At 39.3% G+C, this 22,233-nt stretch overlaps 1 protein-coding gene across 5 annotated transcripts in view; it reads left to right on the top strand.

The window, feature by feature from the left end:
• Positions 1 to 5,819, top strand: part of CDC7 (cell division cycle 7) — a 28,557-nt gene extending 22,738 nt beyond the window's left edge. For all 5 annotated transcript variants that reach the window (XM_056815363.1, XM_007480343.3, XM_007480341.3 and 2 more), the window contains 2 exons: positions 2,426 to 2,575; positions 4,141 to 5,819. In XM_056815363.1, coding sequence (XP_056671341.1) covers positions 2,426 to 2,575; positions 4,141 to 4,514 — 524 coding nt within the window. In that variant the 3' untranslated portion in view covers positions 4,515 to 5,819. The remainder of the gene's footprint in view (positions 1 to 2,425; positions 2,576 to 4,140) is intronic.
• Positions 5,820 to 22,233: the final 16,414 nt, after the last annotated feature.

Raw genomic sequence — 22,233 nt, 5'->3', positions numbered from 1 at the left:
GAAGCCCAAGCCCCTGAGGTGTAAGAGGCTTCCCTGGGACAATAGTCATTTGGTGCCCTGGGGGAGCCTTCTGCCTCCATCTTCTGCCACCCTGAGAGGCTTCCTTACACTGGTGGCATCAGTGGAGAGTCTGGGATCAGATTCAGAGCTACAAGGGACCCTGGAGGCCACCTGGAGCCCAGCTCAGACAGTCAGAGGTTGGTGACTTGCCCGGTGCCACATGGCTGGGAAGTATCGGAGGCAAGATTGGAACCCTGGTCCTTCTGACTGAAGCCTCTGAACAACTTATCTAGAAGGTTACAGTTTGCCAAGTACTTTGTTACTTTTGATCTTTGATCTTGCTGTCATGGCCTACCCTAGAAATTTGTGTCAGGCCCATTTTGAAGACTGCTGTGATGGCCAGTGGTGTTTCCCCATTTTTCAGGGTTGTTTTTGTTTTTTTAAACATTTATAAGGTGCTAACTAACTATGTGCTAGGCACCGTGCCAAGCACTTTACAGATATTTCATCATTTGATTCTCACAGCAATCCTGGGAGGTGGGTACTATTTTAGAGTTGAAGAAACTGATGCAAACAGGGTTAAGTGACTTACCCAGTCGCATTTAATAAATGTCTGAGGCTGGATTTGAACTCAGGTCTTCCCTGTTCTAGGCCCACTGTTCTACCTCTGAACCACTTACACTGTCCCAAAGATACACTATTTTATTTTTTTTAATTAATTTAGTAAATTTAGAACATTATTCCTTGGTTACAAGAATCATATTCTTTCCCTCCCTACCCTCCACCCACCCTTCCCGCAGTCGACGTGCAATTCCACTGGGTATTACATGTGTCCTTGATCAGAACCCATTTCCATGTTGTTGGTGTTTGCACCAGGATGTTCATTTAGAGTCTCTCTTCAGTCATATTCCCATCGACCCTGTGATCAAGCAGTTGTTTTTCTTCTGTTTCTGCTCCCACAGTGTTTCCTCTGAATGTGGATAGCGTTCTTTCTCGTAGATCCCTCTGAGTTGTTCAGGATCACTGCATTGCTGCTAATGGAGAAGTCCATTACATACCATTGTACCACAGCATATCAGTGTACAACTTTCTCCTGGTTCTGCTCCTCTCGCTCTGCATCACTTCCTGGAGGTCGTTCCAGTTCCCATGGAATCCCTCCAGTTCATTATTCCTTTGAGCACAAGAGTATTCCATCACCAACATATACCACAATTTGCTCAGCCATTCCCCAATTGAAGGGCATCCCCTCATTTTCCAATTTTTTGCCACCACAAAGAGTGCAGCTATGAATATTCTTGTACAGGTCTTTTTCCTTATTATCTCTTTGGGGCACAAACTCAGCAGTGCTATGGATGGATCAGAGGGTAGACATTCTTTTGTCGCCCTTTGGGCATAGTTCCAAATTGCCCTCCAGAATGGTTGGATCAGTTCACAACTCCACCAGCAGTGAATTAGTGTCCTGACTTTGCCACATCCCCTCCAGCATTAAGATACACTATTTTAAAGACAAAATGAATTGCTAATTATGAGTCCTACAGAAAGAGCCAAATGTCTGGACACATGTGAGCCAATTTGTGTCTCTTGTAGCTCAGGACCCAAGAAGGTCACTCATAGAATAGACAGCAGACCTGTGTCTCATTGCATTGGCTTGGAGGGGCAGAGCCTTCCCAGGAAAAGGTCTCTGACTCTCAGGTCTGAGGATCCAGATTCCAATTCTGCCTCGTCATTCATTTCCTGTATGACTTTGGGTTGTTCAAGAGGGCCAGTCTCTTTGGTTCATCTCAATGGCTTCTAAAGAGCTTTCTGACTCTTGAGTCTGTGAATTAGGAGGGCAGAAGCTATTGCCAATTCACCTCAGGGTCACTTGGGTAATGAGAGTTTAAAGTAGGCCAGGATACACTAGAAATCTGTAAGAAGTTTATAAAACATAAGCTAGAAGGATTAAGATTGAGCACCGTTACTCCTTTTATGGCAGACTTTGTCCATATTGAAAATACACTCCGTTTCTTATAAGAAACAACATTTCTTCTGCCATGAAAAAAGGCACAAAACCCCACATTGTTAATAATAGTGTGTCCCTGTGATAGCTCTGGTTCTGAATCGTGGATCACCAGTCTGCTCAGCATCCGAGTTGTGGGTGTCCTTGTGAAATGAGAGTCTAGTGATGGCACGTCTGGAGTGATTCTCTGCTTGTGTGGCCACTTGTTTAGTGTGATTTAGGTGTCCTCTTGGCCTTAGCTGTACCATTTGATCTTTAAGCCCTCCTAGGGCTATATGCCTACTAAGCATTTTAGAATGGAATATGCATTTGATCTAATTGTTTATATCAGATTATTAGTGTGAAAAGAAACCTTTGTGTGTTAAGTCTAAGATAGAGATGACACAATTATGGGTGTGATTTTAACAGTTTCTTTTGGGTTTGCAGCAATCGACATGTGGTCTGCAGGTGTTATATTCCTCTCTTTGCTTAGTGGACGATATCCATTTTATAAAGCAAGTGATGATTTGACTGCTTTGGCTCAGATTATGACAATTCGTGGATCCAGGGAAACTATCCAGGCTGCTAAAACTTTTGGTAAGCAGATTTAAATTATCTAATAAATTAGCACATAGTTCTTAAGCTTATGCCGTATTCTTTAAAATGTTTTGAGTTGCCCAAATTTTGGCAAAATCTTAATTTCTAGTAGTCAAAAATAAAATGAAGAGTTATGAAAATACTACAACCACCATTGAAAATGGACACTTACTGTTTTTCTAATACCAAACATTTGTGAACTAAATGTAGAATATATTTTTTTGTTCAATAGATCTAAAGTATGGAATCTTAAGAATATAGTTATGAACTTAATTTTTAATGCAACAGAAATATTTTTGGAATAACCCATGTAAATAGTTGCCTATGTTTACGCATGGCTTATTTGAATTGTGGTAATCAAAACCGAAAACGTAAAATTCTTTGTATTCTGGTGCACACGGGACTTAGCTAGCCTTTAAATAAATATTTATGATAAAATCTATCTTGTTATTTTGTTTGGGTTCGGTAGATATGTTTTGTAGAAGCACTGGCAGAAATTTTACCCAGTAAGCACCCGGCTGTTCTCTTTAGCCAAGGATCAACTAGCCCTTGGTTCTCCCGTGTCTGTATTTGAAATGACATTGCATTTCAACCAATGGAAGCCCACCAGTCACAGAGTCACTAGGATATGAGATAGCATGTGCAAAGCAGGGAGTATTCATTGGTAGCATTCTTTTTACTCCAGGCAGCAAAGGTTTGCTGATACATAAAATAGTGAGATAGCCCTTCGTCGTGTACAGATGACAATGCTTGAGCTGCTATTGGCCTAGCGTGGTGAAATTATTATATCCGTCAGACCTCACATTTACCTAAAGAGAAGAGCAGAAGCCTCATTCTTTGTCTTTTTAAAGAGAACTTTGATGGCTGAGGAGAGTAGAATGAACTTATTCCGGAACCGTAGTTCCTGTAGTTCTTTAAGACAGCCTTCTGGTGCCAGGCTAGTCGGGGGCATGTAGCCCTTTTAGGCTGCCCAGCCAGATTGGAAGCAAAGAGACTCAGAAGCAATTCACCATCGGCCTAGCGTGGTGAAATTATTATATCCGCCAGACCTTCTCACTGGCATGGCCGTAGCTGACAGTCGATAAAGGGCTGCCTTTCTGGGCTTCGGTCTCTTCATCTGTAAAATGAGGGGCTCGTATGAAATGTCCTCTGAGTTCCTGTCCAGCTCTAAATCTCTTCATTCTGGGATCTTGTCTTCCAGTTCCACAGGCTACGAGCAGACATTTCTCTAGTTCTTTAAGGTTTATGTACATGATCTCATTCAATTCCCACAACATGATAGCCCTGAGCATCCCCGTTTTACAGATGAAGAAGCAAAGGCTCTGAGAATAAAGACTTGCCTGTGGTTGCCCAATTAGTAAGTCTCAGGCATGATGGAAGGCCACCCCTCACAGTCTCCTAACCCTCTGACAAGAGAGCCCCAGTCCTGTTAGCCTGGACTTCTTTGGCTTATTTCAAGATTTATTTACTCTCTGAGGCATCCTAAATAGTGTCCCACGTGTTGTTTTTCCTTGGGGAAATGGTCCGGGTCCATCCAGATAATTAGAGACAATTTTCTCTTTTAGGTAAATCAGTCTTGTGCAGCAAAGAAGTCCCGGCACAAAACCTTAGAACCCTCTGTGAGAGGCTTCGGGGCCCTCCCGATCTGGCTGCGGAAAAGCAAGAGGATTATGTTCACGAATCAATTCTGTCACTGAGAACGGACCAGAAACTGAAGCTCCCTCTGCAGGTCGCGCCCGCAGGGAGATCATTTGAGGAAGATGGCCGGGGCGGCTCCGAGGCCCACACGAGTGACCATCGAGCTGGCCTGAGAGGCTGGGATCAAGTCCCCGACGAAGCTTATGACCTGCTTGATAAACTCTTAGATCTCAACCCAGCCACCAGAATCACTGCCCAGCAGGCTTTGATGCACCCCTTCTTCAGAGATATGAGTTTGTGATGACGGCACTGCGTTTGGCCTTTTCTTGGTTGTGGTCTAATGGGAAATAGGTTCATTGTCATTTCCTTAAGTTTTGATTAAGACACAGGAGAGGTCCTGAAAGAAAAGTATTTGGTTTCATGACAAGTACGATGTTTCCTGTATTGTGTTTATGTAGTTTATCAGAAAACTGCTGGAACTTAGATATCCCTGAAGAGATGGTGGATGGGTCCATGCATGGAAGCGTGCCTCATCTAGTCAGACCCACTGAGGGCAGAGTGCAACCTGGAAGGGATTCCTGCCTGACACGCCGGACACAAGGGTTCAAGCATTTAGTTGGTTCGTGAGCTCCCTTCCAGTCAAAAGACCAAGGTGAAATTGGCCTGAAGCCTCTTCATTCTGGGATACTTTCCTGAAAATTAAAATTGTTAACAAAAGAAAATTTGAACTTGGCAAAATATGAATTTTAAATTGTCTTAATTTTTCTTCTGTTTTGGAAACACCTAAATTTTCGCAAGTATTTCGTGTCAATGCCATTTTTTCCTTTAAAAATGTTTTTTCCTCTGCACCCTCAATTCTACATGGTTTTTGGTGTTTATATGGTGCTTATCTACTGGATTTCAGGGTTTTTGGTCCAATAACAGATGGAAGTAGATGTCCAAAACTGATGGTAATAGATGAAGAAATTATGTGAGTGAACTCCAGTGGCAGGTTGGAGGACCAGAGGAGCGTAACAAAAACCTTTTCAGTTCCATAATAAATTTTTCCTTTTAGTGAAAGCCAAAGCCATCAGGCCATCTGCATCTTTATCGTCCTGCTTTTGAAAACACTGGACTAACCCATGGGAAGACCAATGAAGAAAAACCAGGCACCAGGGAGAAAGGACACGAGGGAGAGATGAGCCACACCAAGACACGTGCGCATGGTTGGATTGACATTCCGGGCCTCTTTCAAGTGAATGTTTCCTATTCACTCTAGCCAGATTGGCAAGTATGCTGCTGGAGGCTGTGAAGCTGGGCAGGATTTACCTACCTCGTAGGTGAATTGTATTTGTTTAATTATGAGACCTCTACAAGGAAGAAGGGTGCCATCCTTGCTCGAGCAAGGAAACAAGTGTCTGACTAACTAACAAGCCATGTGATGTGTCGGGGTCCCAAGGAGATGACTAAGCTCTAGGGATTGTTTACTTGAATCACCACCTCATCAATCTTAGTTTCTTCTCATGCAGTAATTCTTAAAAAAAAAAAGCAAAAAAAAGCCTTTTAAATGTGAAATTATATATTTGTATGTCTATTTAATAAAAAGTTACTTTGGGTATTTTCATAATGTTGCTTGACTATTTATTTGAAGTAAAAGTAAAAGGTATTTGACAGTAGAGCATGTAGTAGTAGCACAGTGAGATTGAGAGTCAGACCTAAGGGATGGCAGGTCCTGGGTTCAAATGTGACCTCAGACATTTCCAGCCTGTGTGACCCTGGACAGGTCATGTAACCCCCATTGCCCGGCCCTGACTACTCTAAGAAGATAAGGGTTTGTTTGTTTTTTTAAGTTATTTGACAGTGCTAGTATTTTTTCTTATGAATGCTTCCTTCATAAGCAACAGGTTGTAGTAATGAGGATTTTGTCCTTTTTTTCCATTCAATTTTCTACGAATCACTTGAGAAGGAGGAGGTTGATATCTTTCAAGGGTATGGAAGATTTGGACTTGGGAGTGTGGCCTGCAACTAAAATATAGTCCACAGGCTCAGTAAGGAGTTGTTGAATGAATGAAAAATGTGCACATTCGCTAAATGAAGCTTTTTGTTATTTTGAGTACTTTTAAAATACCTGGGACTGATTTGATGGGAACAGAGAATAGAAAGTAAAATTGGCCAAAATAAAATTGTGACCATGTTCATGAAATACATAAGGAATCAAGATTTTCCAAAGCACAAAAATAGGGAAGATGGGTCAGAACTTGGGGACGTTTATGGCAGAAGAAAGTAAGAAACAAAAGAAAATGAGGACCCTGAGTGAATGGTCCCCAAATGTTTTTGATCCACTTTCAAAAAATGAGTCTGAACTCCAGCTAGGCAGGTGGATGAAGCTGGGCCTGGTCAGAAAGACCCAAGTCCAAATCTACCTCAGCTCTTTAGTAGCCGTGGGATCCTGGACGATTCATTTAATTCTGCCTCAGTTTGCTCAATTGTAAAATGGGAATCAATCATAATAGCATTTACATTGAATCAATTGTGATAGTATTTCAGCTTGAGTGACACATAATAAGTGCTTAATAAATGCTTTCCCTTCTTGCCATACATATAGAATAAACACATACTAAATACTAATAATTATGTTATAAAACAAATTAAAAAAAATTTTTAACAAATTTCTACATAAGTTTTCTGAAGTTCTATGGTCCAGTTGTCTCCTTCCCTTCTGGAGCCAACAAGCAATTCAATGTGGCTTATATATGTATAAAAAACAAATTTTAAAAGTAAGATAAAGGTGAACTATTTTAGAACTCAAGTTGGAAGATGTTTAAACAAAATCCTGTTTCTGGGCAAGTGTGTGGACGTGAGTTTTCTGGTTTTTTGTTCTTTTTAATAAACGGCACATGATGCCTCTCCAGCAACCTCAAGAGGAGAGTTAAGAATCCTGGATAAGAGGAAGGGAGGTCAATAGTATCAGAAGCAGCAGAGAGGTTGAGAAGGGTGAGGCTTGAGGAAAAGTCATCAGATTTGGCCATCAGAAGGTTGACAGCTCCAAAGAGAGCCATTTCAGCTAAATGTTGGGTTATAAGAATAAAGAAGGTTGTGACCTGGGAACAGTGGAAAGGCTCTGAGGAAATAAAGTGGCAAGTGGGAGTGACCTGCGACATCGTCGGCTCGTCTCAGGCTGATTTTTTTCCCTTAAAATTTAGTCCTCTGGACAGAGCCCAGGATTCCAGGTGTGGCCTGACCCGGGCAGAGCACCGGCCTCTTCCCTCCTGATTCCTGGAAGCAGGCCTTGCCTCTCGATGCTGGTGGAGAAGGCACTCACTCTTTGGGGGTGCACCGTCACCCTGCTGAATCCCCAGATCTCAGACACTACCTCAATGGGCCTTCATCATCATATACTTTGGAGATGAGCTTCTGAGCCCAAGGCCAAGACACTCCCTCGATTCCTCCCGAGCTTCTTCCAAGATTCAGCCCAGGCCTCTTATCTGCCATCCGCCATCTTTTTGTGTCTTTATCTGTCTCATGCACTCACTATCCCTCCTCCCTGGGCAGGGGATCGAGCGCTAAGTCTGGAATCATCCTGGAGTCAGGGTGGCCCCCATTCAAATATGGCCCCAGATACCTCCTTGACAAGCCACCTAACTTCTGCCTACCTCTATTTCTTCCACCATAAAATGAGAATAATAATAGCACCCATTTTCCCAAGCTGGTAGTGAGGATCAAATAAGATCTTTGTAAGGCACTTTTAGCACAGTGTCTGGCACATAGTAGGTCCTAATAAATGCTTATTTCTGTCTTCTGGTGCCAAGATGGTGGAGAGAAGAGAACCAGCCTGATCTCTTCCAAATTCCCTTCCAAACTCCTTTGTGATAAAGCCTCTTCTTGGAATTTTCAACAGTGAAACAGTTCTACATAGAATCAGCAGAAGTTGTCTCCCTGGGGTGGGAGGGAAGCTCACTCCTGAGCAGGCAGCACCCAAGTTGGGGAGGGTTGAGGCTCCCCACTATGTGGGGCCTCGCCCCCAGGGCAAGCTAGCAGTGAGGCCCATTTGTCCACAGCAGCAGAATCTCAAGCTACATAAAACACTTGGCAGTCTACCTGCCAAAACAAACCCAGGAACTGTAGGAACTAAATCATAAAACACTTTCCATACAAATAAAGTCAGATCTAAATAATTGGGAAAAAATGTATTGCTTATGGATGGGCAGAGAAAATATAGTAAAAATGACAATTTTACCTAAATGAATTTACATATTCAGTGCCATCCCCATCAAACTGCCCGAAATTATTTTATAGAGCTAGAAAAAATGATAAAATTCATCTGGAAGAATAAAAGGTCCAGAATATGAAGGGAATCAGTGGGGAAAATATGAAGGAAGAGAGTACCAGATCTCCATCATATTACAAAGCAGTAATCATCAAAACAATCTGATATTGGCTGAGAAATAGACTGGTGGACCAGTGGGCTATATTAAGTACACAAAACTTAGTAATAAACGAACATAGTAATTTAATGTTAGATAATCAAAAGATCCAACCTTCTGGGACAAGAATTCACTGTTTGATAAAAAACCATTGGGAAAACTAGAAAAATGGTATGGCAGAGACTGGAAAGGATCAACATTTCACACCATATACCAAGATAAGGTTGACATGGGGATATAATTTAAATATAAAGAGTAACAATATAAACAAATTAGAGGAGCATAAAAATAGTCTATCTGTCAGATCTATGGATAAGGGAAGAATTTAGGACCAAACAAGAAATAGAGAACATTATAAAATGTAGAATGGATCATTTGATTATACAAAAAAAGGTTTTGCACTAACAAAATAAATGCAACGAAGATTAGAAGGAAAGCAGAAAGCTGGGGGAAACTTTTTACAGCAAGTATCTCTGATAAAGGACTAATTTCTTAAATACATATAAAACTAAGTCAAATTTATGAAAATAAAAGTCATTTTCCAATTGATAAATAGCTAAAATATATGAATAGGCATTTTTCAGAGGAAGAAATCAAAGTCATCTATAGTCATGTAAAAATATTCTAAATCCCTCTTGATTAGAGAAATGCAAATTAAAACAACTCTGGGGTACCACCTTCCAACTATCAGATTGCTAATATGAGAGAAAAGGAAAATGATAAATTTGTGGGGAATATGGGAAACCTAGGACATTCATACACTGTTGATGGAGTTGCAATCTGACCCAACCAATCTGATGAGCAATTTGGAACTATGCTCAAAGGATTCTAAAATAGTACATACACTTTGATCCATCAATACCATTACTATTCTGTATCCCAAAGAGATAAATAAGTGGGGGAGGGAAGGATCTATTTGTACAAAAATACTTATTGCAACTCTTTTTGTGGTAGCAAAGATTGGGAAACTGAGGGGTTGTCCATCACTTGGGAAATTAATGAACAAGTTGTGGTATATGGTGGTGGCGGAATACCATTGTGCTATGAGAAATTTCAAGCAGGATGATTTCAGAAAAATCTGGAAAGACTTACATTAATTGACACAAAATGATGTGAGCAGAACCAGAAGAACAAATTATATACAGAGACAGCAATATTTCTTGACAAACAATTGTGAATGACCTAGTTGTTCTCAGCAATACACTTATTCAAACCCAGAGATTCATGATGAAAAATGCCATTTACTCTCTGAGAAAGAACTGATAAGAGTCTGAATGTAGACTGAAGATACTATATTTCATTTTCTTTCTTCTTTTTTTTTCCATTTGAGATGTCTTCCCCAAAATGACTAATATAGAAAAGTGTTTTACAGGATTACACATGTAAAATCGAGATCAGATTGCTTACCGTCTCAGGGTAGGCTGGAAGGCTGGAGAACAACAAGGGGTGGAAGAAGGGTCAGAAAAAGGGAAAAAATTTGGAACTCAAAAAGTTTTTTTTTAATTAATGTTAAAAATGTTTGGTTTTACATGTAATAGGGAGAAAAAGATTTTTTTAAAAAAGATGCTTGTTTCTTTCCTTCCTCCTAGCTTTGTGTCCTCTGTAGATTCCATAAATATGCATCTATGGCTTTATCCAAGTCATTGATTAGAATTCTAAAGAGCAGAAAGTCAAACTCAGATCTTGCAGGGCATCCCACTGGGGAATATTAAGTTCATACTGAGCCATTAATGACTCCTCTTTGACTCTGGTTCTGAATCTATAATAAATGTGTTATGATGTAGCCTACATCTCCCTATTTTCCCCAAGAACAGTGTAAGGTGCTTCATAACATTAACTACTTTTTATATATTTATAACTTTATATTTATGCTTCTTGACTCTCCCAGAATGCAAAGTCTCTGTGAGTTTGGATTATTTCATTCTTTGCACATAAGTGCTTAGCAAATATTAGGTGCTTAATAAATACTCATTGATTGATGGAAAGGTTTTACTAATAATTGTGGTTGTTGTTCAGTTGATCAGTCATCTCTCACTCTTCATGACTTCGTGGTCCATGGCACACCAGTACTGGTCATGAGCTTTTCTTGGCAAAGATATTGGAGCAGTTTGCTATTTCCTTCTCCAATGGATTAAGACAAACAGGGTTAAGTGACTTTCCCAGGATCACATAGCTAGTAAGTGTCTGAGGCCAGATTTGAAATTCAGGTCCTCACAGATCTATGGATAAGGGAAGAATTTGTTCTAGCAAGACAAAATGAACATGATGAGATCGAAAATGGATAACTGGCATCTTTATGGTATCTTCTGCAAGGAGTTCACTTTCTGGATTCTGGGAGGCAGCAAGTTTCTTACCCTAAAATTACTTTTAAAATAACCTTTTCATTATAAAATAATAACACAATGATCCACTGTACAGGACACCTCCAAGGGACTACTTGCAAAAAGCTCTCCACCATCATAGAAGGAACTGTTGAAGTGTGAATGCAGATACTGTTGTTTCCTCTAAGGATTTTCTCTAGTGTAAGCAATGTGTATCTTTTACAACATGATGAACATGGAAATATGTATTGAACAATAACACATATACAGCCTATTTCATATTATCTGCCATCTTGGGAAGGGAGGAAGAATGGGAGTGAGGGAGAGAACACAGATTGCAAAATGTCAGAAAAAAATCATTGAAAATGGTGTTGATGTCAATATGTAATCTGGAAAAAATAAAAATTTAATAAAATGAACTCAAGCCTCTACCCACCAATCCACTTAGCTGCCTCTATTACTAATACCTAAGTCAACTATTTCTACAGCATCCCCATTTCTGCCAGGTTAGAAGGGATACAGACAGGCATTGGACCTCAGACTTCATTGATACAGGGAACTCTCAAGTGAAGAAACTCATTTTGCCAAAGTAGTTTGGCACCTTCTCTTCAATTTATAATCTTAGAGAGGAATCTAGACAATTGAGAGGTTAAATAAGTTGTCCAAGGTCATATAGCTAATATGTGTCAGAGACAAAATTTGAACACAGGTCTTCTAGGTAAGCTTTCTATTCATTATATCGTAATGCTTCTACCAGTTTAGTAACCCTCCCCCCACTCCAAAAAAGGGAATAAAGTTAGTTTAGCAGGACCTGTTCTCTTTTAAAATTTATTTTATGATAAAAATATTTTATTTTTTGAATTACATGTAATAATACATTTTCCATATGTAAGATTAAAAATTGGGGGAAACTGAGGCAGGTAGAAATTAGTTTCTCTCTGCAAGGAGTATTATATTTTTATGAGGTTTATTAAAGGTAAAGGATTAAAGAAAATACAGAATAAGAAAAGCACATGTCTAGGCCCTGAGAGGCCTAGACAACCTCACCTACATAATGAAAGAGACGTGTCTGCTGGGAAGCAGAAGTAGAAAAGAGAGCTTCAGTAGGTGGAGAACTCCTTTAAATAATAATCTGTGATCTTGCCCAGGTAAGAATTTAGTGCGATTAGAAAGCATTCTGGGAAGTGAGCAAGGACTTCTGGGGACTGGAGTCCTGGATTCAAGTCTCCATTTTTACACATATAAGTTTTCCAAATAGATGATCCAAATTATCTTCCTCCTTCCCTTTCTTCCCCTCTCCTGGAGCTGGCAAGCAATTCTATCTGGGTTATACATGTATTATCATGCAAAACATAGTTCCATATTGATCATCTTTCAGAGAATAATCCTATAAAACCAAAACCCCAAAATGAAGACCCAAATAAACTAATGTGAAAACTTGCATGCTTTGATCTGCATTCCAACAACTCCAAAAGGACCTGTTCTTGATAAAGTCAGACAGATTCCTCGTAATCACTACTTTCTCGACTAGATATTAACTAAATCACTTTTAATGATCTCTGTTAGAATTTTCACAGGACTCCAACGTCCTGATCTTGAGTTCACAGACTCAGTTCTACCCTTTTTGATCGAACAGTGGGCCATTTCCCCTTCTCCACTCCTTTCTTATCTCTTTCTTAGAAAACATCAAATATGGTTCCATTATTTTATAAATGAGGAAACTGAAACAGAAGAAAGATGAAAGGAGATCCTCAGTAGTAAGTTTCAAAGCCAGGTTTCCCACCCAGCACCCATGACTTCAATCATTGCTTTTTACCACATCCCATTAGATTATCTCATCAACAGCCAAGGTACTATGGGCGTCAGAAATTATACAGCCTTCAACGTGGATCATGAAACGAGTTTCTGGATATGACTCTTCCAAAGACTGAACCTCTATTCCTTGCCAGTAACGTCACCTCTCTTCTCCATCCCAAACACCTGCTTAAAATAATATCTGTTCTTTTTTTCATCATACAACTTAATTTTTTTCCCCATTTATTGTCAACAAAACTGGGGGAGAAGGGAGCTGTGTAACCAGGGTGCAAAGTGGGCCCAGCTTGGAGTCCCCAAAGCAGTTAATGTTTCTTGGTGTTTCTCTAATGGCAAATAATGCCTTAAAATTATTCACAACTGGAAAGCACAAAAGAGGTGAACAATTAGATGAGTTCTGACATCATTTGTTATGGAACTTCAATGGTTTTTCATTGTCAAGATTCTTCTGTTTGTTATTTATCTGGAGATTAAATTGCTTAGTTTGAGAGAGTTTGTTGAAATTTATTAAGCTTCAACATTTAGAGTTGTTGATAGAAACGTTTACAAGGGATCTGTTTTGAACAGAGCCATTTTAACGATACTTTTCCTTATAAGGTACCGATTACAGTCATGTTAAAGACCCAAACAGAAACACATCTTGAAAACGGTCTTTCCAAAGATTCAAATTTATTTCAAAATCAGAGCAAAAGTCACCAGTGATAACATGTTACGTTTTTTGGCATCAGTCACTTCAGGGAAAAATAAAAGTCTGCAGATGTCAGAATGTTGATTGCATCAAGTCTGGAGACCCACAAAATTCGGGGGTCTACGTTGTAGTCATTTCTGCTGTTTATGTGATTTTGGCCCCACATGTCACTGAAAAGTTCTCATAAAAACAAAAAACAAGAACAACTGCCCCAGCGTGTCAGGCACAGCTGTCCGCCAGTGTTGTTTCCTCTTCTGTCCCTTTCCTTGCTGTCTGTGGTCTTGAAAGAATGCCATCAAACACCAGGCACAAATGTCAACTCGAACTTCCCTGCCCTGCATTCTTCATATGGCATGTTGCTGCTTTTGAATGATGATAGATGGCAGATTAGAATTGTCATCCTTTTCTGGAAAGTGGATGTTTTCACCCGTGTATTTATTGGCTAAATCACCCCAAATGGTTATGACTGTGTCAAATTACAGAATGGGTTTCAACAGGGAACTATATCTTCTAATGTATGGGATAGGACATGAAAATAGCTAAAACTAAAAAAGAAAATGATCTGAGAAAGGAAAGAAAAATTAAAAATAAGCAAAAGTGATATTTCAATCAACTGGGCATTCAAAAAGCATTAAAAAATAAAATAATATAAAATAAAATAATATAATATAATACAAAATAATATAATACAATATAATATGATATAATATAATATGATATGATATAATGTAATATAATATAACTTAACATAACATAGCATAACATAACATAACATAACATAACATAACATAACATAACATAACATAATATAATATAATATAATATAATATAATATAATATAATTAACATACCATACCATAATATAATATAATTAATATAATATAATTAACATAACATAACATAACATAACATAACATAACATAACATAACACAACACAACTCAATACAATACAATATAATATAATATAATATAATATAATATAATATAATATAATATAATATAATATAATATAATATAATATAATATAATATAATATAATATAATATAATATAATATAATATAATATAATATGTAACATAACATAATGTAACATAACGTAATGTAACATAACGTAACTTAACACAATACAATAGAATAGAATATATGATAATATAATATACAATAAGGTAATATCATATATTATAACATAATATATGATAATATAATATAATATGTAATGGAAAATGTAGTGTAATGGAAAATGTAATATAATAATAATTTTAATAATAAATGCTTACAATGTGTCAGGCCCTTTCCTGACTCTAGTGATATAAAGACCAAAAGGGGAGCAGTTAGATATTACAATGGATAGAGAGCCAGGCCTGAAAATCAGAGGTCCTGGGTTCAAATCCAACCTCAGATACTTCCCTAGCTGCATGGCCCTAGGCAAGTCTCTTAACTCCAATTGCTTAGCCCTTATCTCTGTCCTGCCTTGGAACCAATACTTAGTATTGATTCTAATATAGAAATAAGGGTTTTTAAAAAAAGAACAAAAAGGAGGCAGTCTTATTTTTAAGTAGCTTGCATTATAATGCAAAGGACATAATAGGCACAGATAAGTAATTGGGGGAGAGAGACCCTGACAATTAGAATAGGGCTTCTTATATTTTTGTGTGTCCTGGATCCCTTTGGCCGTTTGGTGAAGCCTCTGAACCCCCTCTCAGAATGTTTTTAAATATATAAAAGAAAATATAATTACAAATGTTATCATGTATGAAATATGTTATTAACAAATTATTTTGAAGTATATTTTATCATACTACAACATATGACAATTATATTTAATTATATTAAAATATTACATGGAAATATAATTTCAATGGAAATATAATTATCAAATTATATTTGGAATATAATGAACAAAGTATATCAAAATATAATTTCAAAGGAAATGTAATTATCAAATTATATTGAAATAGTCAAGGGAAATATAATGATCAAATTGTTGAAATACAATGATGAAATTATATTGGAATATAATTTTAGTGGAAAATAATGATCAAAAATGACTTTTTTCAAGTTTACAGACCTCCAGGTTAACAACTCTTGGGATAGGTAGAAGAACCTGGAAAGAGAGAGAGTCACTACGTTTGAGCTTAGCCTTGAAGGAAGCTGGCAGTTCTTTTTTTTTTTTAAACCCTTACCTTCCATCTTGGAGTCAATACTGTGTATTGGCTCCAAGGCAGAAGAGTGGTAAGGGCTAGGCAATGGGGGTCAAGTGACTTGCCCAGGGTCACACAGCTGGGAAGTGTCTGAGGCCAGATTTGAACCTAGGACCTCCCGTCTCTAGGCCTGGCTCTCAACACACTGAGCTACCCAGCTGCCCCCGGAAGCTGGCAATTCTAAGAGGTAGGAGGACATCCTCGGCACGAGACACAGCCTGGTGTAGCAATAGAACCCCCTTCTCCTTGTTGCCCTAGATGTAAGCATGGACGGGAGCGCTGGTCATGATATAATACAATGGATCTTAGCCTGACCAATACAAATTTATATCAACAGGAAGTAATGACCGAAAAAGAAGGGTTGACCCAATCCTTGTACTTACCTAAAACCCTATAATACTGTACATTCCATTTTATCATTTAAAATCACAATGTACACAAATCATAATTTAAATAAAAATTTAAACTGATCTGATTTTTCAAAAACGTCATACACAGCAGAATATTCAAGGATGAAGAGCCCAAATGACAACAGCCTTGGAAGGTGACACACAGCGCAGGAAAATTATCTTTTACAAACGATGAAAGATGATAGAAAAAGTAGGTGACTATTTGAATATTGAGGTGGTATCAAATATTATTGAACACTCGTGTCCTTCATGCTGCAGAGATCTGATGGACGTGACCAGACTTCCAGAAGCTTCTACAAGTAGGACAAAAGGCAGTGGAACCCTGTCCCACATTTGTTGAGGATAATGGAAAGAGACAAAGAAATAGAGACCAGCCTAAAGTCTGAGCCAAGTAACCCGAGAGTGCTGGACATTCTGAAATCAGAAGAATTAACGATTTATGCAAGGTTTATGTGGGGTTTGGTGGAACGGGGCCAAAGAAACATGAGTTTAGAACTGGATGGGACCTTAGAGGCTATGGGGTAGGACTTCCTTATTTTACAAATGAGGAAACTGAGGCTAGAGGCTCTGATTTGCCCAGGGACACCCAGCTGGTTAGGGTCTGAAATGGTTGTGTGTGTGTGTGTGTGTGTGTGTGTGTGTGTGTGTGTGTGTGTCTGGGGCAGGCACAAACTAGCAAATAAAAAAAGGAAATCTGAGGGATTTCTCCCTTTTTGCTTATCAGATTTTGTATATTGCTGCATACATATCTATGTTCCCAGGGTGGAATGCTTATATGTACGTAAGGAAGTTTCCTCTGTGTAAATCCAAGGCAAAGCTCTTCTGTAACCTCACTGAGGGTTGTGGTGTATGATGGAGAAATGACGCCAACGAGAAACATACTTAAGAAATTTTATCAGGAACAGATGTGCACATCGGGGAGTCTCTCGCTGCTGTTATTTTTTTCCCCTAAGAACAAAGTTCTCCTTTAAAAAAAAAAAATCTAACCAAATCTGATTGTCTCCATTCATTCTTCTTGATGCTTTCATATACAATCAAAGTGCTTTCCCCCCCACTTTTGGCATTTTGCTGACAGTTGTCTTCTAGCACTCAATAAAAATGCTTTGATTAAAAACAAAACTGGCCATGCTCTGTGTGTGTGTGTATAAAAATAATCTTTAGTAATAGCTTGAATTGGTTTCATCTTCTCTTAACATCTGTCCACATTCAGTGAAGAGAACCTAGTTCTTTGTGAATATCTTCTCTGTCATTTTATTTTGTTTTCAAACTTCAGGGCTAAATGAGCCATCAAATTTTATTTTGTTTACATGGTCTGATTTCACTGGTGTGGGCAACTCCTAGAAAGAAAGGTCATTATGACCATATAAACTGGCACCGTCTCTGTAATTTATCATCTTAAAAAGTTGTCTGAACCTGGCCTCCTAGATGTGTGTCCCTGGGCAAGTCCCTTAACCTCCATTGCCTAGCCCTTGTCATTTTCTCTTCTCCCTAAAGGACCAGTATTGATTTTAAGAAAGAAGGTAACGGTTTAAGGGGGGAAAAAAAGAAAGAAAGAAAATTGTCTGGGGGCACTGTAAGAGTTTAAATGATTTACCTAGGATCCCAGAGTCAGTATTATAATAATAAGAGTCAGCATTTCTATAATGCTTTAAGATTTCCAAAATGCTTTACAAAAATTTCATTTTAACCTTATTACAACCTTAGGAGGTAGGGGTTATTATTAACCCATTTTACAAATGAAGAAGCAGAAATAGGTAGAGTTTAACTTGTTCAGGGTTGTGAAGCTATTCTCACCAACTTCAATTATTTTGTTATTTATTAACCTATCTATTTCATTTCCCCCTAGTATAGAATGGAAGTTCCTAAGGGCAGGGGTTTTTCATTTTGTTCCTGTAGGCACAGCTTCCAGAATAGTGTCTAATAAACAATTACGGAATTGAATTTCATGGGTTTCCATTCCAAAGCACCAGCTACCTGCCCTTCACTCCATCCCACATGCTTCTCCTTTCTTTATGAAGTGGCTCCTTCCAGATGAGGCTACTGGGGGGCTGAGATGTTAAGCGACTTGTCTTAGGCTACACAGTTGTGTAAGCCCATGATCTAGAATTAAAAAGGACCTTAGAGATAACTGGAAAGGAAGTTGGACAAGAATTGAAGAAGTTATGCCCAAAGGGTGTTAAAGGACTGCCTCCCCTTTGATCCAGCCACAGCACTGCTGGGTTTGTATCCCAAAGAGATCATAAGGAAAAAGATTTGTACAAGAATATTCATAGCTGCGATCCTTGTGGTGGCAAAAAACTGGAAAATGAGGGGATGCCCTTCGATTGGGGAATGGCTGAACAAATTGTGGTATCTGTGGATGATGGAATACTATTGTGCTCAAAGGAATAATGAACTGGAGGGATTCCATGTGAACTGGAACGACCTCCAGGAAGTGATGCAGTGAAAGGAGCAGAACCAGGAGAACATTGTACACAGAGACTGATACATTGTGGCACAATCGAATGTAATGGACTTCTCTACTAGCAGCAATGCAATGATCCAGGACAATTCTGAGGGACTTAGGAGAAAGAATATATCTACATCCAGAAAAAGAACTGTGGGAGTAGACACACAGAAGGAAAACAACTGCTTGATCACATGGTTCGATGGGGATATAATTGGGGATATAGACTCTAAGCAATCACTCTAGTGCAAATATCATATAGATCTTTATCAATGACACATGTGAAACCCAGTGGAATTGCGTGTTGGCTATGAGTGGGGGGGAGGGAAGGGAAAGAACATAAATCATGTAACCATGGAAAAATATTCTAAATTAATTAAATAAATAAAGTTTTTAAAAAGTATTTCAAAAAAAGAATTGGAGAAGTGACTGATCTACAAGGAGTTGAGAAGGCATGGTCTTCAGTCATCTGGGGGAACAGGGAATTTTTCATGGAAAAGGCAGTAGCTGAGATGAGCCTTGAAAGAAGAGGAGCGATCCAATAGAAATGAGAAGGGGAGTTCATTCTAGGCTTAAGGTACAGCTTGTACCTTGGACATCTAGGTGGTATAGCTCATCGAGTGTGGAACCTAGAGGCAAGAAGACCTGAGTTTAAATCCAGCCCCAGACATTAGCTATGCAACCTTGGGCAAGTCACCTAACCCTGTTTGCCTCAGTTTCCTCATCTGTAAAATGAGCTGGAGAAGAAAATGGCAAACCCCTCTAGTATCTTGGCTGTATACCCCTGGGTAAATCACTTTAACTTGATTGCCTCAGTTTCTTCATATGTAAAATAAGCTGGAGAAGGAAATGACAAACCACTCCAGTATCTTTACAAAGAAAACCTCAAATGGGGCCACAAAGAATTGAACATGACTGAAAATGATTGAACAAGGACAAAAATGTGCCAGGCCCTGGGCTAAGCACTTGGGTTCCAAATAAAAGAAAGATTCTCTGCCCTCAGTTTACAATCTAACTTGGGAATACAATACATAAAAGGAAGCTAAAAAGCAGTAGGGAGAACAAGGGAGTACTGGCAGGGATACCTTGTTTTGAGGGTATGACATTTCTTGGAGTTAAGTCAACTTCTAAAAGTTCAGAGGAGTTTGGGAGGTATTTAAGGTTTCACACTCCAGCCTCTAATCAAAGGGGAAAGACAACTGAGTAAGGTGAAGGTGTTGAGTATCAAAAACTGAGTGAATCTACCTGGTGATTGGATTTCACGTGATCAGTTTATCTTGGGGGCAGGTATAATGTTCCCTGTGATTTTCTTAAAGCACAAATTTTCTCATGTCACTCCTTTACTCTATAAACTCCAATGGCTCCCTATCTGCCTCCAGGAACAAATACGAAATGATCATTTGGGATTGAAAGTCCTTCCTAACCTATCCCCTCCCTCTCTTTCCAGTTTTCTCACACCCTACTCCCTTGGTTTGTAATCTTTGTTCCAGTGACCCTGGCCTCCTGGTTGTTCCACAAATAAGACACTCCATCTCTTGGCTCTGAGCATCCTCTCTGGCTGTCCGCCATGCTTGGAATGTTCTCCCTGCCTTGAACTGAAGCCAACTTCCTCAGTTTCCTTTAAATTCCCTCTAAAATCTCACCTTCTACAGAAAACCTTCCCCAGACCTTGTAAGAACCAACGCCTTCCCTGGGTATCCTGTAGATAACTTGCTTTGCAGAGATTTGTTTGCAAGTTTTCTCTCCCATTTGATTGGAAGCTCCCCAAGAGCAGTTGGGTTTGAGATGTTGGTCCTGGGTAGAAGCCAGACTTAGAAGAAGCCTTGTACCTGTAGTGACTGTATGACCTTGGACCAGTCTCTCAGCCTCTTAGATCCTCTCGACATCTCTGAATTGTCGAGCAGTTGCCCATCTGTACTGAGAAAGTGAATTTCCCCCAACCAGAAATTCCCAGCACAAGTGAAATCCCGCGTTTGCCCCTCTTGCCTCCCATCTCCAAATATGTGTGGATGTGGATGGGCATCTATCTAGACATACAAATATGTGAGCAGATTTACATGCATTCCTATAGGTCCTTTTAAAAGAACTTTGTGGCTAAATCAGGCTCTTGTCTCTGGGTGTCTGACAGGACAATGAAGTTTCTCGGAGCCTGATCTGTGTATCAGAACACCATCCATTGGGTGGAGAACATGGCACGGGAATTTCTATTATGTCTCCTTGTCACTCAGCTCCTAAGGCATGGCTTCAGAGCTTTTTCCAGGAGGGCCTGGATTGGTTCAGGACTTCCGATTGCTCAAATGGAAGCATTTAAAGCATGGGGTCTGGAGGTGATGGATTGATTTAGCATGCATTCCTGTTCTCAACAATAGCTAAGCACAGCCCTTTGATGCAGGATCTCCAGAAGGACTGGCTTATATATGAAGGGGTAGCTAGGTGGTACAGTGGGTAGGGACCCAAGCCTAGAGTTGGGAGGACCTGGGTTCATATTTGTCCTCAAATACTTCCTAATTGTATGACCCTAGACAGGTCACTTAACCCCATTTGCCTAGCCCTTGCCCTTCTGTCTTAGAGCTCTTCCTAAGACGTAAAGCGAAGGTTCTAAAAGAAAAAATCTCAAATCAAAAATGTTGCTTCAGAATGAAATTGAGACAGGATGGTGAAGAAGAGGATCTCAGGAGGTGTAATTCCTTACTCTGGTAATCGAGCCATCTCTGGCATCTTCCATGCCTTTTCTTCCCCCTGCTTACAAGTCAGGGTAGTTTGGTGGCACAATGGATAAAGCACTGAGTCTGGAGTCAGGAAGACTCATTTTCATGAGCTCAAATCTTGCCTCAGATACTTACTAGCTGAGTGATCCTGGCCAAGTCACTTCACACTGTTTGCCTCGGTTTCCTCATATGTAAAATGTGCTGGAGAAGGAAATGACCAATCACTTCAATATCCAGTCAAGAAAATCCAAAATGGTGTCATGAAGAGTCAGACACAACTGAAAAGTGACCAACAACCCATAAATCCACACATTTTTCCATTCCCTTGTCTCCAACAAATCTTCTGTCCTAATTTTATCAAACATTCAACTAGTTAGCAGCCATGGCCGGTAAGCCAACATGATGCAAAATTGCATATATATATATATATATATATATATATATATATATATATATGCAATGTTCCATATGATGATCCCTCATCTCTACAAAGGAGTTGGGGAGGCACCTTCTCATCCCTCTTCTTTGTGGCAAACTTGTTCTTTCTGACTTTGCAACATTCATTTTGGGTTGTTTTGTGGTTCTTGCTATTTGCATCATAGTCATTTTGAAGGTTATTTTTTTGGCTCGATTTACTTCATTTTGTGTTGATTCAAATGTGGGGTGGATGGGCAGATGAAAAGCTAAGTTTGGTCTTGGCTTCCTCTCCCTGATTAGTCATATCAGACTCTTCCTGGTCCCGTGGACCATATTGGCCATGGGGTTTTCTTGGCAAAGTGTTTTGCCCAAAGTGGTTCGCCATTTCCTTCTCCAGTGGATTAAGGTAAGCAGAGGTTAAGTGACTTATGCAGGGTCACCCAGCTAGTAAGTCTCTGAGTCCAGATTTGAACTCAGGTCTTCCTGACTCCAAGCCTGGGCTTCCTACTACCCCAAGTCAAGCTTAGGTTAGATCTTTCCGCCATTGTTAGGACGCCAAGAACAGAGTTCTCTGAAACAACTGCTTTGATGATGCCAAAGAGATTCTAATCTC

Source organism: Monodelphis domestica, chromosome 2 (assembly GCF_027887165.1).
Source record: "Monodelphis domestica isolate mMonDom1 chromosome 2, mMonDom1.pri, whole genome shotgun sequence".
NCBI lineage: Eukaryota > Metazoa > Chordata > Mammalia > Didelphimorphia > Didelphidae > Monodelphis > Monodelphis domestica.
Note: the sequence above shows the minus strand (reverse complement) of the source record. Positions and strands in the feature narration are given on the sequence as shown.